This window comes from Magallana gigas, chromosome 7 (genome assembly GCF_963853765.1).
Source record: "Magallana gigas chromosome 7, xbMagGiga1.1, whole genome shotgun sequence".
NCBI classification, from domain to species: Eukaryota; Metazoa; Mollusca; class Bivalvia; order Ostreida; family Ostreidae; genus Magallana; species Magallana gigas.
Genome location: NC_088859.1, coordinates 33,294,244 through 33,313,496, shown reverse-complemented (window position 1 = coordinate 33,313,496; position 19,253 = coordinate 33,294,244). Strand labels below are relative to the sequence as shown.

Genomic DNA, 19,253 nt, shown 5'->3' with positions numbered 1-19,253 from the left:
AATATAATGTGGCTAGAAGCTAGTACAACAAACAGTGATCCTAAAGTAATCGCTTACTACTTTATTCAAGCAGTTCGACGGAAGAAAGGTGTTCCAAAACGAATTCGAACAGACATGGGAACAGAAAACACCCATGTTGAACAGATGCAAGTTTTTCTTAGACGTAACCATCAGGATGAATTATCAGGACAAAAAAGCTTTCTTTATGGAAAAAGCACACATAATCAGAGAATAGAGTGGTTTTGGGGATGTTTGAGAAAAAAAGTAGGACAATTTTGGATGGATCTTTTCCAAAACCTATCCAGTGATAATGAAAGTACGTCATTTTGTGGTACCTTTCTCGACAAAAGCTTAATACAGTTCTGTTTCATCAAGCTAATTCAGGTAAAATTTAAATATCTCTCTTTTCCCTCTCTCTCTCTCTCTCTCTCTCTCTCTCTCTCTCTCTCTCTCTCTCTCTCTCTCTCTGAGTGTTTGTTGAATTATTAAGTTATACAACTAAAAGGGATCAAACTCGTAAGTGGGCGGTTAGTTTCTGAGTTTTGTAGGCCTAGGCTAGCACTTCTTAATTTTTTTTTGACAGAAAGACCTGGACGAGTCGGCAGCAATGTGGAATACCCACACTATTTCGTCGAGTGTTAACAGGCTTCGCGAAGGAAATCGTCCACTGATGATGTATACTTTGCCTGAGCTGTTCGGTTGTGAGAACCAACTTTGCCCTGTTAATACACACGAAGTTAACTTGTGTGAAGAAGAAACAACCCCAAAACCAGAACACCCATGTGATGACACTGTTAAAGAACTCTGTTTCGATATAATGGAGGAAACTGGAGATGTCATGCCAGACAATGCATTTAGTGCCAAAGAGTTGTACTTAAGTCTTAGAGATGCGATTCTTGAACAGCTATGAACTATTGTGACTTAATGATTGTCTATTACAATGACAAACGGAATTTACTTTACTGGCTCGATAGAACTATTTAGAATGACATAATTGCAGAATATGAGGAGTTTATATAAAACATTTAAATAAAATGGCTGACAATTCACATATTTCAATTGCCTAATGAATTTCATATTAACGTAAAACTTTTTTGTCTGTAAAGGTTTGGGTATTGTTAACATATAATTTTTCTTTAATATATTAAATTCATATAGTATGGCGTTTTAAAGCTAATTAAGAAATGAACTCAATTTCTACCCAAGTTATACGAGTATTTACGCTTTATAATCCGCGAAGCGGATAATAAAAAAGCGTAAATTGCTCCAACCCAGGTAAACTCGTATAACTTGGGTAGATAATGAGTTCATTCCTTATAATTTAATTTTCTGTAATTAATTATACGAATTGAGTGCGTTTTACTTTTTAAAATGATAATTACCTCTTCAAAATTCAAACGTAACGTCAAGCGGATTAGTACGTTTTTGACGTTGGTACATTGTGACGTGTCTTGTGACAAGCAAACCAGGTTATACAAATTTAACAAAAATTTTCTATCCAATCAAATGCTTCGTTACAACCAGAATTTATATATATATTAATTCTAGTTGTAACGCGCTTTCTGATTGGCTAAACACACAGAAAAAAAATAATTTATTTTGTATAACCTGGTTAGCTATGTAGCCACCCCTCTTGACAACCCCATTTTCACGCGCGTGTTACAGTTTTTATTTAAATTCAAATTTTAAATAATTTCTATCTTTTACAATTAATATTTTTTTAATCTATTCGCGGATTATAAAAAAGCGTGCACTGCCTCAAACCAGGTTATATCGGATAATCTGGGCAAAAATTAAAATTATTCCTTAAATAATTGTTACTTTGACTGTTGCTGTAATAATAACTGGTATATAGCACCCCCCCCCCCCCCCCCGCCCCATTTTCTATAACGATTATCACGTTGTTCTATACTTTTGATTTTTTTTCCTTTTTCAGCATTGTCAAAATGATATATTCACTCCTTTTTGCACATTGATATTTAGTTGATATTATGCATGCCCTCTCTGTAAGGAGGAACAAAATATTGAATGAGAAATTCGAAAACTGGTCATACACATTTTGTTCTGTAATTTACATACATGTATAATATATGAATTATAAAATAAGCACACAAGAACAATCTTTTACATTTTGCTTTAATGAACAAACCAATACAAAATATCATCAGCTTCCCGACAAAGATATTTGAATGTTAAAGAACATCAAACAACACATAATCAATGTGAAAGGTTCTGATGTACACTTATTATGAAATGACATCATAATCTACGTACTAGTAGTTTTTAAGTGTGTCTTATAATTTGCAAACTTTAGATCTATTAATAATTATTGGCTGTATTTCTTATATCAATACACAATTCCCCTGTTCCCTACTTATATACATGTACACATGTACAAGAAAAATATAGAATTACATTTTTATGAAATTAATGCTGATATCATAAAAAATCTAAACAAAAACTTTGTTACAAAAAGAATTTAAAAAGAAACAAAACTGAAATTAAGGCTTCTTAAAACTGAGCATACAAGTATTTCCTTTCATGCTTCTTTTCATAAAACACATAAAAAATTAAAGATCAAAGTTAAAAGATTTACGATCTGTTTCGCTTTTAGCAACACATATTCGCCAGTGTAAATATGTACTGCGCATGTATTGAGGCATTTCAAATAATGTCCATTACCCATACATTTGCATTTAGAACTGCCAAAAATTCCGTCCTAAAACCTGGAAAATTTTCGTATGTTTTCGGAATTTCAAGCAAACACGAGCAAGTATGAGCAACAGGGCGGCGCGCCAAACCTTGAACGTTCACAAATGACACTTCAATTTTGTCTTTAAGCAGCAAGTCAGACCCGGTGCAGAATCTCATGAATTTTTTCAAGGTAAAAATGTCAAGCTCTCTGACAAATCGACGTACATGATTTGACACAATTATTTCCTCCTGAGACATGGTTTCGGGGAACTTCAACAACGCTAAAACTTTCCTGGTTGTTGGAAAAAGACTTTCGTACATTGATTTCAGCTTATCTTCTGGAATGCCAAGTTTCTTAAGATAAGGACTGATACAGTCTATGACAAACATAGAAGATTGAATCAGTTCTTTATGTGCAATTTCTTCCAAAATCTTGAGAATGGTATCTTGTTTAGGAACTCTTTTTATTTCGTGTTGATCTAAAATTTCAAGAAACTCATCCATATCAACTGATTCAATGTCTTCTAAGGCAGATTTAAGACACTGCGCATCACTTTCCGGAATAAACTTTAAAAATTCATCAAGTATGTTGCTTTTAACTGTGTTATATAGACATTGCTCTAAAAAAGCAATCGAAAGCTGTATAGGGAAGTGTCCAACACTCTTCCATCCAAAAACAATAATTTTCCCTACGGAATGCCACTCAGACTCTCCAAAATCATGTCTCAGGCATGGTACTTTGAATGCGCTTCCTAAAGTACACTCTTCAAAAAATGAGTTCCAGAACTCGCAAAGGATGTCCCTAGTAACACCCCCTCCATCTTCGGCAGTTTCGGACATCCCATTAGGAAGTATCACGTCCAGAGTACAGAGATCTTTAAAAGGGTCAACATCCTTAAACTCCTGGATCATTTCTTTCAGAACATGTCCTCTATGTACTGTTATTTTCCGTTCCGTAAGCGTTTTCGGAGGAGGGGTTTCATCTAAAACATTGTCATCTATTTCCTCATCTATTCCCGCCAGCTGTATTGCTTGCTTCAAAATGTCATGTTCCGGAGATGCTGTTCTCCTGTGACGTAAGGTTACGTGTAGATCAGGAAGTTCGTCTTCGTCGTCTGACTTATTATCATCTTGCGATATTTCATTTGCGTCCATCTCATTGTTTTCATCCTTTTCAGCATTTTTGAGTTCATTTTTTTCCTTTGTTGTAAAATAGAAACGCAATAGGGAAAGTTTTGTTTCATCATATATTTCTTTAACAGTCATCTCATTTCGAACACTCCTACCACTGAAATCTCTCAGGTCAGTCACAAAGTCTGTAATTGGTCCTTTTGGTGATTCTCCATTAGGAAAAAACAATCTTATTCCTTCTTTTATTAAGTCATCTTTTGTTGCATTTTTTTTAATACTAACTTTTCTGGTACCTCCCCCCTTTTTGAGTCTTACTTGGACTCCTCCATGCATCCACCCTAACTCAATTTTTCTGGTTTGTTTTTCTGCGTTTTTGTTTCCTATCTGCCTAGGTCGCATATCTTCAAGTTGCTGCTCTTCTTCTTCTTCAGACAAATCATTAAATTTGCGCTTTTGTCGCGGGTCTTCAATTTTTTTTCTTAACACCGCAAGAAGATTCTCTCTTTTCGAATTCTGTTTTTGTTTCTTTTGTCTTTGTTCTAAAAAGCGCTTGACTCTTATTCTATCTCCATGCAAAGGGATGTATACTGAGAGCTCCTGATCGCTCATTGACGTTATAAGTTCAGGGTCTATCTAAATAACAAAGAGATCGAACATTATACTTAAGAGGACCTCAAATTATTGATTGTTTCTTAAATTCAACATAAGTACACTTTTACCAATATGCACTAACAGGTATTATTATAGTTTTAAAAAAGAAGAAACCAGAAGAGAGCAATTTAAAATAATCCAAATATTAGTACACTTAAAGGAAAAATCCGAAATTTTAATAAGTAAAAACGTAACTTTGCAAATATTAGTACACTTAAAGGAAAAATCCGAAATTTTAGTAAGTACAAACGTAACTTTGCAAGGACTTTTATAATTCTTGACACATTGCAATTGGGTAAATGCAATTTTATATAAAAATGTGAGGTATAATATTTAAATATATTTTCTGATTCTTTTAATAGCTTTTCTATATGTCAAAAATGGCAAAAGCATTTGTACTGATTTTCATTTTGCTGTGATGTTATTTTATTGTTAACCTTTTGCATAACAAGTAAAGAAGTTGAAATCAGGCAAGCTAAGGCGGAGGGGGGGGGGGGGTGTGCCAAAAAATTAAATTTTAATTAACCATTCGATTTTCATGTACCTGAATATTTTTAGAAATGATTATTGAAGCTATCTACAATTATTTGGTAAAGAAAAAAATCATATATTTTGACTTAAATTTTTATCATTTTTTATATCTTTATATGGAGTTTTTCTTTTCAAGGAGGCCAAACTGATATAAAAGGACATCGACCCAAGCCCTCTTAACACACACACACACACACACACACACACACAGAGAGAGAGAGAGAGAGAGAGAGAGAGAGAGCACGTTAAATAATGAATGCAGATCACTTTTTCTTGAAATTGAATGGTTTACATTACCACTAAATTTGCATAGCCCTGACTTTTTACCTCAGAATTTAAAGGGTTCATACTTCTAAAATATTTATGATCTATATTAATGAAGATTGCATGTATAGTATCAGGCATTTGGCGAAATCTACTTTTTGCGCACACATTAAGCCTCGCACTATTAACTATGTAAACTATGCAGTGACAGCTTCGTGAAAATTAATTTCATATTTTGATGCATTTTACTTGATATTTAAACTTTTATACAGTGACATAATTATTCAATCATCTATTTATATACGGTCACATACTTATTCAATCATACTTAAATGCTTAAAAAAATTTTAATCGGGAAGTACTCTAGCCTCGCCTACTATAAAAGTAAAGTTAATTAAGCTACATGTGTATTCGGAAAACAACAAAACATCGCGATTTATGTTATTTGATGCATGTTGTAGTTTCGGCATAACATTAACTTATTCCATGATACTGACAGTTCATATCACATGCCGATCATTTTTTTTTAAAGGAATACTTTGTTTCTGTACTGTTTACCGACAACTTTACAATTACTTATGTGTACATATGGCATGGAATCCCGATCCCGATTCAGATTAACGTGTGCTACCCTGGTTCCCTGAGCTACCCATTACGCACAAGAACCATGCTAGCTCATGCGCAAGCTGAATTTTCCCCATAGCATCCGGTTTAACCTCGCTTATATATTTTCTGCGTGGACCTCAGGGTCCACGCAATTAGCAGATCAGATACGAATGGGAATCAAGTGAATTGTTCAAACATGTATTAACAATGTTTGTTTTATAAACATGAATGAAATAGGTGTTAAAAATGTCCGCGGCGAGGCAAGAGAAAATTGCTGAATTTAATAATATGATTTTGAGTTCAGATACGGTCGGTTAAAAAATAAACTGTTGATTTGTATTAAAAGTGTTTGTTTTCTAAATATACGGTATTCATGTAAATAGTTAGTGTTATTATTGTGAAAATGTCAGCGATAAGGTTTTACCACGTAATGACGTTTTCCAACAATTTTAAAAAAATTATAAACAATTGCATGCACAATGCATTGTTATGTGTTCGTACTTATTTGTAAATATAATAGATACTATAAAAACACCAAATCAATTACTTTATCTATCATTTTGAAACATTATGCTAAATATCAAGTATATAATTAAAATAAAATCCAATAATTGTTTTAATAAGGTATTTGATGTTGGCAAATTCATAAGTCTCTATTCAAAGGTCACCTCTGTTAAGAGGTCACTTTGGGTGCCTCCCGCAGGTGACTGCTTAATACAAGTTTGACTGTATATACCTTTTCATCTTTCATTTTTCTCACACATTCTACCGGAATGCAATCCCAAATATCTTCCATCGCGATCGATACTTTATAAAGAGGATAAAATACACAAATTGTCATATTATATACAAAAAAAGTCGTTATTACGACTTTTTAACTCGTTATTACGACTTTTCAAAGTCGTAATAACGACTTTTAATCTTGTTATAACGACATTTTATCTCGTTATAACGACTTTTTATCTCGTTATAACGACTTAAAAAAGTCGTAATAACGACTTTTTATCTCGTTATAACGACATTTTATCTCGTTATAACGACTTTTTATCTCGTTATAACGACTTAAAAAAAGTCGTAATAACGACTTTTTATCTCGTTAATACGACTTTTTATCTCGTTATAACGACTTTTTATCTCGTAATAACGACTTTTTAACTCGTTATAACGACTTTTAAAAGTCGTAATAACGACTTTTTATCTCGTTAATACGACTTTTTATCTCGTTATAACGACTTAAAAAAGTCGTAATAACGACTTTTTATCTCGTTATAACGACTTTTTATCTCGTTATAACGACATTTTATCTCGTAATAACGACTTTTTATCTCGTTATAACGACTTTTTATCTCGTTATAACGACTTAAAAAAGTCGTAATAACGACTTTTTATCTCGTTATAACGACATTTTATCTCGTTATAACGACTTTTTATCTCGTTATAACGACTTAAAAAAAGTCGTAATAACGACTTTTTATCTCGTTAATACGACTTTTTATCTCGTTATAACGATTTTAAAAAGTCGTAATAACGACTTTTTATCTCGTTATAACGACTTTTTATCTCGTAATAACGACTTTTTAACTCGTTATAACGACTTTTAAAAGTCGTAATAACGACTTTTTATCTCGTTAATACGACTTTTTATCTCGTTATAACGACTTAAAAAAGTCGTAATAACGACTTTTTATCTCGTTATAACGACTTTTTATCTCGTTATAACGACATTTTATCTCGTAATAACGACTTTTTATCTCGTTATAACGACTTTTTATCTCGTTATAACGACATTTTATTATTTTTTTTAACATTCATATTTGACCTCACTAGGCTTTCGTACTTTTGCAATCAGACTTTACAAAAAAAAACCTGAAAATTTAATATGATGGGAAATGAATCCATGCCATCTGTCTCCTTATCTTTAGCCTCACACACAGATGAACATCTTAAAATAGATTGTTCTTTATTGTTGTATTAAAACTTTGTGGTTGTTTGTGCTTTGACTTTAGTGGTTGACGAGTCCCAAAACAACCGAAGAAGAAAGCGAGCCGCAGTCAATGCAACATCCCCGTCATTTGATCCACACGAAGCAAATTTTAGCATGGCAATTGTTACATCTGGTTGTAGAACGTATGATGAAACAACAAACCAATGGACGGACAATGGCTGCCAGGTTACGTATACATTTGCTCAATTATTTTGAGTAAAACAGATAAACATGTGGAGTATGTAAGCTCAAAAACTCTCTGATTTTTTTTGATGATTTACTAAAAGAAATTGCTATGATATAGGTGTTGGATATTTCGACCTTTAATGAGACGGTTTGCCGATGCTCGGATCCACCTGGTACGATGTTTGCTACAACCTTCTACGTCCCTCCAAACAAGATCGACTTTCACGCCGTTTGGGGGAAGTTTGACCCAGAGAATGCAGCCGTGTACGGCACTATTGCTGCGCTTCTGGTGATTTATTTCTTGGCATTGTTGTATCTGAGACGGAAGGACAAACAGGATGTGACTAAGGTATGACTTCATTAAGAAATTATCGAAAAATCTAAGTTGAATTTAACAAGCTGATTCAGGTACTAGATCTATACACCTCAATCAAAGCTCACACTTAAGTTTATCTTTTGCCTTATCGTAGAAACAGTACATGTATTTAGAAAATTTACTTTTTCAGCTAAAGATTACAGGAATTGTAGTATTTTTACTGTTATTGCTTGGTTTATTTCTCTTTCTGTCAGTGGGGGACTAGGTTTTTGTGTGACAGTGAGAACACCGATGCCTACTTTTACCTACTGACGGTGTACACGGGACTACGGCGTGACGGCGGGACAAAGTCCAACGTCAACTTCATCGTCGGGGGCGAGGATGGGGACACTGGCGTCAGGGTCCTTAGTGACGGCTTCATGACGGTAGTTTATCATGCCTGCGAATAATGAAAAATGAAAATATTAAGAACGCGCGTAAAACCGAAAACCAGTGAAATGTTTGTAATCTTAAAGTACACTCCAATTTTTCAAGTATTAAGAAAGATTATACTCACGTGCTGTTGAGGATAAAAGAAATTATTTTTTCCTTTATCAGGGATTCCCGGCAGGGAGCTTGCGAAAGTTTTTGATGGGCACTAAACATCCTTTAGGGGACTTGAATTACTTTCGAGTGTGGCATGACAATTCTGGGACAGGGAGCGAAAGATCGTGGTTTTTGCACAAAGTATTGCTGGATGACTTACAAACTGGGACAAGGTGGGATTTTTGTGATATTTTCAATGCAATATCTGTGTTATGTTGTATTTAAATCAATGATAAAATATTCATTTATGTTTTGTTTTAGATTCACATTCCTATGTGATAAATGGTTGGCGGTAGAACAAGATGACGGTATGGTGGAAAGAATCATTTCTGTTACGTCGCACCAAACTTTGACATCGTATGATCAGCTTATATCCGACCATGCACGATTTAATGCCACAGAAAACCATTTGTGGCTATCCATGATCATACGCCCACAACAAAGTACCTTTACACGAGTACAGCGACTTACATGTGCGTACGCGCTTCTCTTTCTGACCATGATCACAAGTTGCATGTTTTTCAGAACTGACGATGAAGTTCGACCAAACCAAGTGTCAATTGGAATTATCAAATTTTCTTTGACAACATTATACGTGTCCTTTATAAGTATTCTAATAGCCACTGTGCCAATTTTCATTGTAACTTTTATATTTAAAAAATCACGACCAAAGGAAACGTCAAATAGTCTTGATAAAAAGAAAAATGACAGAAAACCGTTTAGTGATGTACAGAACGAGAAGGAAGCGGAAGATGAAGATGTCTTCATGGACGATTATGTTAACTTCTACAAAGAAGAGCGACTTCCTCTGCCCCATGGCATGGTGTATGTCGGCTGGACTATTCTTGTTCTGGCCATAGTGTCCTCTGGTTTCTTCGTTATCCTATACAGTATGGAATTCGGAAAAACGAAGTCAGAAGAATGGCTATCAACGTTTGTTTTCTCGTTTGTTGAATCGTTGTTTGTACTTGATCCAATAAACGTAAGGACAGTTCTCTTTAAATTCAAATTATTGTATTTCAGTAGTGTTGCTTTTTTTCTGTACCAATCCATTTTCTTTCTCGGATTTTAGGTGATTGTCATGGCGATTCTAATGGCCATCTTATTTAGAAAGCCCCTAGATGGGGAATGTCCCAACGTTGATTTAGATGTCATCAAAACTGCTGCAGAGAAACGACAGCAAAATTCTTCTAGAATGTATCTGAGTATGTATTAAGTAATTGTGCAACAAACTTAGTCCAAGAAGGCTGCTGGATGGTCTAACGTTAGGTCATTTTTAGACTATAATCTCCTTGGAAAAAAAAATTTGTATACAAAGATATAGGAACTTTAAAAGTTAAATTGTTTGGAATTGTTTTTCACTAGTTGAGTATTATAATTAAAATTATTTACGGCCGAAATATCATGATCCCTAAAAATAAGATGTAAGTGGTAATTTGTTAACCGTCCATCCTTCATAATTAAATGACTTTTTGAATTTTCTTTTTTAAGTCATAGTTTTGACGCCAGATTTAAGTTGGTTTTTGTCATTTTAGCGTTTAGGATGGAAATATTGTCAAGCTCCGGCCCTCCGGATCAAACTATTCTAGAATCACAGCGTAAGTTACGACAGAACGAGATAGCGGCCCAGGCAGTGTTCAGGCGGCTCGTGGTGTACGCCATCTTTGTGTTCGTTGTCTTCAGCATCGGCTACATCAACAGAGACGCTAGGTCCTACAACATCAGGCTAGATTTGGACAACCAGATATATATTACTGCCAAAGGCACATTTGGGTTTGAGAGCGTAAGGCTTAATTATCGAGTAATCTAGGTTTCGTTTTGAAAAAAAAACCTGGAATCATGTACATGTATACACTTTACATGTAACATGATATTTATCTGTTTTAGAAGATGAAATATTACCAGTAAATTCGATAATTTTCTATATTTTTGATATTAATTTCAAAGATCAAACATTCTTTAGAAATAGAAACGTTTTAAAATATACATCAGCAATTTTTCATTCTCAACTGAGGTCCAAGATTCTTTTGGTTTAACATTACTTTTTTTCAGACATAATGAGATTTTCAGTTTACTTTGTTACTACTATGCTTATAGCTTCTGTGAATTCATTTCCTAACATCTATAAACGACAGATAAACAGTGCTGATAAGTTTTTCCACTGGATGCGCCACACGTTTCTCCCTCGCCTCTTCCCCGTTTCCGACATCCGTGGTCAAGCGATTTCTGTCCTGGACAAGCAATACTTCGCCGGCTTCAGTCACGCACGTGTGGGACCTGCCCTCTTACGTCAGAGTAGGATGGGAATATGTGAGTACAGTTCACTAATTGTTGAAGATTCTGTTGTTCAGGTTTGTCTATAGAGAAAAATTGAGTGATCATTTTATTTTCGAAAATGGTTTATACTTTGTCCTGTTCTTTTAGCAAAGTGCAGCTTCATAATTGATTCGGCTCACCGTTGCATTGACGAATATGATTTCCACGGCGAGGATACAGATGATTATTGCACAGGGTGGACCCAAGTTAACGGGACCTGCTCGCCTACCCTAACATCAAACGCCTGGAGGCATACATCAGCGAGCGAGGTTTGGGGAATGCCAATGGAAGGACAGAGAAACACGTACGCTGGAGGTGGATACATGATTAAATTTGAGAAAGATCTTGTGTTGTCCCATCAAATGATAGATGAACTTGAACGAACTCTTTGGATTGATAGAAGAACAAGAGCGGTGTTTGTGGAATTCACTCTCTACAATCCCAATGTGAATTTGTTCTTTAATGGGATTTATTTACTGGAGTTTCCGGACTCCGCTGGAGTGGTAACTTGGGTTAATCTCCAGGTCTTTCGACCTTTCCAAGCGTTAGGCGCCATTGGAACATACGCCCTCCTTTGTTATTTCATCTATATCATTTTCTTCTTGATATCAAGCGGTCGAATGATTTACCAAATCTACAAACAAAAGTGTCTCTTTTTTAAGTCCACTTGGAATGTAGTGGATCTCTTCTGTACTATTCTAGGATTTATTGGAATAGTTTTTTGGGCAGTACGATACGCTTTCGCTAATGAAGCCCTGGATAAATACTACAACAACAAACTTGATTTCATTCAGTTTCAGCACATAGCTTTCTGGGACAATGCTTTTGTTGTTGTCATGGGAATCCTAGTCTTCATCGCCACGATCCGAATCTTGCAGATTTTGGGATACAACAGACGGATGACCCAGTTAATAGCCGTTATTACCCTTGCCTCCAAAGATTTATCCGGATTTGCGATCGTATTTTCGATCATCTACTCTGCATATGTTGTGACTGGGTACCTTCTGTTCGGCAAAATTTCCACCTCCTACCGCTCGCTCTTTGTAGCGTTTGGAAGTCTGACGAACTCCATCATCGGGAAAAATCATCTCGATATATTACGGGGGTCAGGAGGGGTGTCCCTTGGGGAGTTGTATTACCTGACATACATTCTCATCGTCATCCTGATCATGATCTCCATGTTTGCTGTCATCTTAAACCTGAGTATATCTGTGGTGAAACAGGAACTTCAAGCAGAAGAAAGCGTCTATGGACTAACGAACGTAGTCGCTGATTCGGTGAAAAACGTCGTCGGGATGTTCGTTAGCACGCATGGAAAAGACCAATACACGGAGAACTTAAAATCAGGTATAACAGGATTCGGTATATGGTTTAAAAGGGGTTAAATTGTAGTGTATAACTGGTTTGGAGATAAATGTGAATGTAAGAATTACGTCTCTTTAAACGATGAATAAATTCAATTTCAGTCAAAAAGTATGAACATCTACAGTCAAGAAAGCCCGACTTCGACCCGCCGAATATTGTTAACCTTCTACAAGACATATTCATGCATTATGGAAAAGATGGATTCGTAAGTTAATGTATTTCAGAAAGTTAATTTGTAGAAGAGAATTCAATGAAAGATATTTTGCCACATGTGATACATTTTCATTGCTTTTTAAGTTTAAGAATATAATCAGATACTTAGTCAAGTACATTTTAGTTTCATATTATATTTAGTTATCTCTACACAATAAGACTCTAAATTCTTCAGTGGCCCATGGAAATTCTTATTATAATAACAAACTAAGAAACAAACAAACACATCCAAAAAACAACATAACAACAAGATCAAAAAACCAACAGCAAGCAAACTCTAAATTCTCGATGCATTGTATGGCATAACCATGCATTATCATTATACCTCATTATACAAATAGAACTAACGAATTACTTTGTTATTTATAGGATGGAATGGACAAAGTTCCAGAAACCATCGAGCGGTCAGTGACTCAGACTGACCTGACGTTACAGGTGGATGAAGACGATGACAATGATGATGTAAGAAACTCAGAGGACATAAACAACCAGCTTAAAAACCTGACCATTGAGGACCGCAAAACCAAGAAAGTCCACGACGTATCGGGATATTTGTAGTAAACTCTTAGGAAAATAAGTGGAAAAACAACGAGTTTTAATCCATAAACCAACGGTACACAAATAGAATTGTGCTATAGTTTTTGTGTGTGTCTGAAACATGCCTGTCAGTTGTTTGCGGAAAACGAATCGACTTTTAGTGTCGAGGATGTTGAATGTTAACAGTTTGTTAAGGACAGGTTCTCATTGTGAAATGAATTATTTTTATAGGTTCTTGTGTTGTTGATTTTCAAAAAATGGACGTAAAAAAGTATTTCAATTGTATATTACAATATATAATAATCTAGACTTCCCTTTTTTGGTCCAACGAAAAAAAAACGTCAGTTGTGTTTGTTTTATGAAAGTATTAAAACTGCAGATTAAATTATTTCATCTGTAATTTCTGTGAATATGACCAAGCAATGGGAAATATTAATTGTGTCTGTGTTTTTTTTTCATTTAATATTTAGTATATGCAATAATGTCTATGCAGCTGAAATAAACTAATATTGAAAACCTGTTTTCCTTTTCACTCCTTTTAGAATCTACACAGTAAATGTAAGCATGTGAATAAATTACGACCGACGATGTATAAGAATATAATATCAATTTTGTATTAATAGTTGGATTTGTTCTCATACTAGTATAATTACGCATATTTTTATTAAATGAGACACATTTTACGGCTCATATCTTTTTAAGGGGGCTTGATGGCCGTGCCCATTTTTATATCGTATTGATTTCCTTTAAAAGAAGAGTTTTTATATAAAAAAAATTTAGGAGAATACCCAATTTTAAAAGTCAAAATTTATGGGGGTTTTCTTTCAATTGATAATAGTAAATAAGTAAACAGTCATTTCTTAAAATTTTAGGTAGGCCCATATTGTAGATCTGATGGTTAATTTGTTGAACATCGAACCCCCTTGAAGGGGCATGGTCACGATTTTGGTCAAAATCTGTTTTTCTGTTTATAATTATTTACAACGATTGAGGAATGCATTTCTAATGATCAAATGAAATTTGTGAGTCATTCGTAGAATCATAAGCAAGATACAGGGCTCACAATTCTTTCTCGTGTAAACAAGGCACGTGCCCTGTTTTTGTTTACGTAGGTTCAATATACCTGAAAAAATCTTTTTCAAGCTAGTTTGTTTATCTTTATATTGATTTTTAGCAGAAATAATCAGTTCCTAACGTTTAATACATTCATTTTAGGTCTAAAACTGGAATTGAAGTTTGACATCAACATTCAATATGTAAACAAACGCTTTGTTTACATGGCAAAGAATTTCAAGCTCTGTTACTCGCTTATAACTCAACGAATGACACTCAAATTATGGTTGTTTATAAAAGATGACTTACTGAAGCATTGTAAACATTAAAATCGGAAAAATAATTTTTTTACCAAAATCGTGGCCATGCCCCTTTAATAAGAACAAAATTAAGCAAAACCCATCATGGTTATAGAGTGTGCACGTCTACCGTACCCGAACTTAATAAATAGTAAGTGATTTAAAAGAAGTATAAATTTTTATTCTTTACAAATTTACTTCGCCGCATTATCAAGCTACAAGTATGAAAAAATATCGTTGTTAATATTTTAAAAATAAATTTAACCATGCTCCATTGAATAGGCGTGAACTCTAAAAAGTTTGGAGGTTTTAAAACTACATTCATGGATCAGATAAAGCAAATTATCAATGGAACAGATTAATAGAATCATTCATTATTACGAGTGTGGGATAGTGAAATTCCACCGAGGGGACAAGATTCACTGTCTAGGGCGAGGCTTTGCCGAGTCCCAGACCGTGAATCTTGGCCCCGAGGTGGAATTTCACTATCCCACACGAGTTTATAATGAATGATTATTTTTCTCGCATTATATTAGCTTAAAAAATGATGTTTGACAACTTTCTGTTATGACGTTCAAAAGATTACTTTCGGTTTATCCCTCCGCGTGCTTCAAATAGTGCAAGTTAAATGAAAGCATACGACAGTTTTTTCAATTAAAATATGAAAAATTGTAATTAATTGTGCAACACAATTACTTAATGGATAATATCAATGCACTATTTTGCATTTCCCTACAGCAGACAACGTTTTAAAACGGCGTAGTAATACACAGTGTAAGACAGAAAAATCTCACACTGCTGTCTCACACCGGACAAACCGATCTCACACCGGTGATAATGCGAGAAAATATTTTATTTTATTCGTAAAATTTAACGATAAAATAACAAGATGACATTTCAGTAGATCATCAAATTAAATACAAAAAAGGGTAATTGAATTTCAGTTTAATGGCTCTGTTCAATCATTTTAAAATATGATGGGGAACTTTAGCATACATTCGATGTTTTGTTTCCTATTTTCACCAAAATTTAAACCTCCTTTTATTAAGGAATGATTTCGATAACTACCCAATTCATACGAATAAAAACTGAGTTGGGACAATTTGTCCTATAAACCGCGAAGCGAATTAGAATCTAAAACGTAAATTGTTCCAACTAAGTTTGTATTCGTATTGTTAGCTGTCGTGTTTATTCCTTATGATTTGATTTTTTTTATGAATAGTAGCAAATATTAAGACGAAATTACGAAAATTTACAGAAAAGACATACGCATCAAGATTACATGATATCGAGACTTGGACCAGACTTACATTGAATCAATAGTAATGAACATGTGCTTAAACATATGCTTTTTTAGACATTCCTTTAGGAAAAATGTAAAAAATAAATTAAAAAAAATTGGTTTTATATGTACATTGTTCATATGAATGTTTAAATAACAAATATATATAAATGATTTGAATATTGCGTATAAGTTTGCGTTTCCTAACTGTAACAGAAAGTTCTTGTATTTATTGGTCGTTGACATGAAAGTGAACGTTTTATCTTGATTCAAGAAAATTTGCTTTTCCCATCCAAGCATCCGAGTTCATACTGAGTAAATACGTAGCTATTCTTTCGATATAATAGCCATGTTGATCTAAGTTGTAATCATAATTGCGCGAGAAAGATATGGGCAAGAAGAATGCATGTCTGGCTTATGAGAAAGTCAACAACAAAAATTTACAGTTCCCTGATTCTACCAATGGGTCCCTCACGCAATCACGGGTAAACTCCTTTATGGCAATGCATTGATATTATAAGGAGAGGATCCGTCTATTTCTGAACGCGGTCCGCGTTGTGTGTACACGTAAATTAAACGACCCCTTCGGTATATCATCATTGTTCCAGCCAATGGCATTTAAATCAACTATTTAAACTTTTGCCAATTCCTTTATATTTTCTGATTATATTCCTTTTATCTGAAGTTATGCTAGTAGAAGAAAAAGCGTTCAGTTATGCAGAGCGGTTTTGAAAAACGTTGGAAGAGAATCAAAGAAATGTGCATTGATAGCTTTCGTTAGGATCTGGAATTGGACAGCTCGTTTTGAGACGTGCTCAGTTTTCGGTTGAAGTTTTTTTTCTATAAGGAAAATGATCTCGAATTTTGAAGAACAGCATAGCGATAACGGCTAACAGCTTTTCGGATTACAAACACATATTTCGAATTTTCCGAAAGGATGCCCTAGAATGGACTGAAAAACAAAAATTATTCAGTTCGGACAAAATGCCGTATTGTGGTACCGCTACCAAATGGTCCAAGATCGGATTAGTGACTCAGTATATAGGACTAGCTTTGTTTCTGTCCGGATTCGGTACAATAGGATGGATGGCCACGCTGACAGTACAGAACAGCAAGGATATTATCGTGGGACTGTTCCGGATGATCGACTGTTCCACGGGAAGCTGTTCCACTCAGGATATCTCCACGGATTACGAAAACAGTACGCACTTTGACGAGTTAATTAATTGATATTTTATAACATCAAAAGCACATATCAATTTATCAAGAAAAATCCGGTGTTTAAAAATAGTACGCATTTTTTTGTTATTTATTTATTTTTTTTTTTTATATTTCGTTATATATGTTTTTGATTTGTTCAGAAGAATCTAGTATTCTAAGTAGGTTTCTTTCCCAATACGCCACAATTTTTTTTAAAGATTTTAGACCATGAAAATGTAAAATTTTGAGCTAGATAGAAAAAACTTAAATATCTATTTTTGTAATAATTAAATGCGTTTTATATTCCATTCTGGATTGTGAAATAGGGTTTGAAATTATTCTTTTCTATTTCTTAAGTTGTAAATATGAATTGAGCTTGTTGATCATTGGATTTATTGAAGAAGATTAAGATTAAATTTCAATTGACGTACATTGTAGAATTCAGATTGCGCATCTACAGTACGTTCATGTTATTAATTAAATACTCGCATGTATTCATATAAAACTAAAGATGTTTTCTTTGTAATTCATTTTTTGTTTAAAAAGTTCAATGGTGAAAGAGATAATTGCGACGTTTTATATATACCTTGCCTGTTATCTAATCTTTTCATGTTTCTCCCAGATAAAATGTTACTTGAATTCAAGCATTTAAACAGTAAGCTGGGTTTTTTTTCTAAGGATGAAATCATATTTCAAAAGCAAAGTAGCTAGATACATTGTGATTCAAATAATTAAAATGTTAAGTATGAGGCCCCTTATATTAGTTATATGCAAGTCTGTACCTTTGTCTCTATTATACATTATACACCCTTATCCACTCGCCTTTATATTGCAGGTGCGCGGGATTCGACCCTGGGTCTGATGTGCGTGGTGATTGTGGCAGCGGTCCCCACCACCGTCATCTATAGTATATATGTGGCCACCGAGGCCGCCAGATACAGATGCATGATTCTTTCTATCATGTGCTTCACCTTCTTTGCAGGTAAAATATTTTTAAATGCGTTAAACACGTTAATGTTAAAACGTCGGTTTAAAATGACATAAGGCTTATTTTAAAAAAAATCCCTATTTTTCAGCTCTGTTTATTCTTATTGGAGTTGCTGTGTACGCGACTTCGGTGCCGACAGATTTCTATGCATCTTATTCCGTAGGATTGGTCACCATTGCATCATTCCTATTTATATGTGCTGGTTGCATGCTCATACCTGACATCAAAAACAAAGTTTACCGGCGGCGAAGTCGTGCAAAAATGGTCCGCACTCCCTCCACCCCAAGCTTAGCCTCAGTTGAGTCCCCACCCCCGAGATATACCTCTAGGATAGAGACGCCCGTCTACTACACCCCACGGCGGCCTAAAGGAGTATGGGTATACAAAGAATACGACGACCGTTCACCACGAACTCCACGACGACGGTCCCCACCAAGGGAGGTAATCAGGTCGTATTCACCACCAAGGCAAGTGGTCAGGTCGTATTCTCCCCCGAGGGAGAGGGTCCGAGTTCATCAAGTCCGAGCGTTACCCCCGCCTCAGATATCTTACGTATCGCCCCGACGGTACGGCACGCCGCTCTCTGTACAAAGGTATGACTACAAAGCCCGATAACGCCGTACATCCGTTCAGTACGTTGTTTCAATGCCGGGAATTTTGAAGCATGCTATGATCACAGAATTGTGAATCTTGGTGGTAATGAAAAACGATTAAACTGTACGAACGTCTCCATCAAAATTTACAACAACTGTTATATTATAATCAGTTTTAGTGTACATGAAAGTTGTGGTCTTTTGCTCAAACAGCATGTGCCTCAGTCATTGCATACATTAGTACGAAAACAAATAATTTCTACGTAGCAAATATTATCTTTGTGTTGCCCGCTTCCTTTTTCACTACACACTTGTGAAGTCTGGATACATGTTAATTCGCTAAATATGATTCACATACTAATATGGGAATCACATTGGAACCATACGAAAAACAGCGGGAAAATAGACGATTAGATTATGTTAATCAAACGTTTTAACATTGATTTTTCTATTTATTTC

General features: G+C 34.8%; 2 protein-coding genes across 2 annotated transcripts in view; both read left to right on the top strand.

Annotated features, from left to right (window-relative positions):
- The window catches only part of LOC105334958 (polycystin family receptor for egg jelly), a 43,160-nt gene extending 29,538 nt beyond the window's left edge, over window positions 1–13,622 (top strand). The window contains exons 20-30 of the mRNA XM_034457959.2: window positions 7,884–8,047; window positions 8,166–8,396; window positions 8,618–8,788; window positions 8,961–9,121; window positions 9,210–9,930; window positions 10,021–10,153; window positions 10,484–10,731; window positions 11,084–11,258; window positions 11,373–12,611; window positions 12,731–12,834; window positions 13,212–13,622. Of these exons, the coding sequence (XP_034313850.2) occupies window positions 7,884–8,047; window positions 8,166–8,396; window positions 8,618–8,788; window positions 8,961–9,121; window positions 9,210–9,930; window positions 10,021–10,153; window positions 10,484–10,731; window positions 11,084–11,258; window positions 11,373–12,611; window positions 12,731–12,834; window positions 13,212–13,400 (3,536 nt within the window). The 3' untranslated portion in view covers window positions 13,401–13,622. The remainder of the gene's footprint in view (window positions 1–7,883; window positions 8,048–8,165; window positions 8,397–8,617; window positions 8,789–8,960; window positions 9,122–9,209; window positions 9,931–10,020; window positions 10,154–10,483; window positions 10,732–11,083; window positions 11,259–11,372; window positions 12,612–12,730; window positions 12,835–13,211) is intronic.
- A 3,083-nt stretch (window positions 13,623–16,705) lies between these two features.
- LOC105334980 (uncharacterized) lies at window positions 16,706–18,957 on the top strand. Its single transcript, XM_034457958.2, has 3 exons — window positions 16,706–17,214; window positions 18,049–18,195; window positions 18,290–18,957. The coding sequence occupies exons 1-3, from the start codon at window positions 16,998–17,000 to the stop codon at window positions 18,814–18,816; spliced, it is 891 nt and encodes a 296-aa protein (XP_034313849.2). The 5' UTR covers window positions 16,706–16,997; the 3' UTR covers window positions 18,817–18,957.
- The last annotated feature ends 296 nt before the right edge of the window (window positions 18,958–19,253 follow it).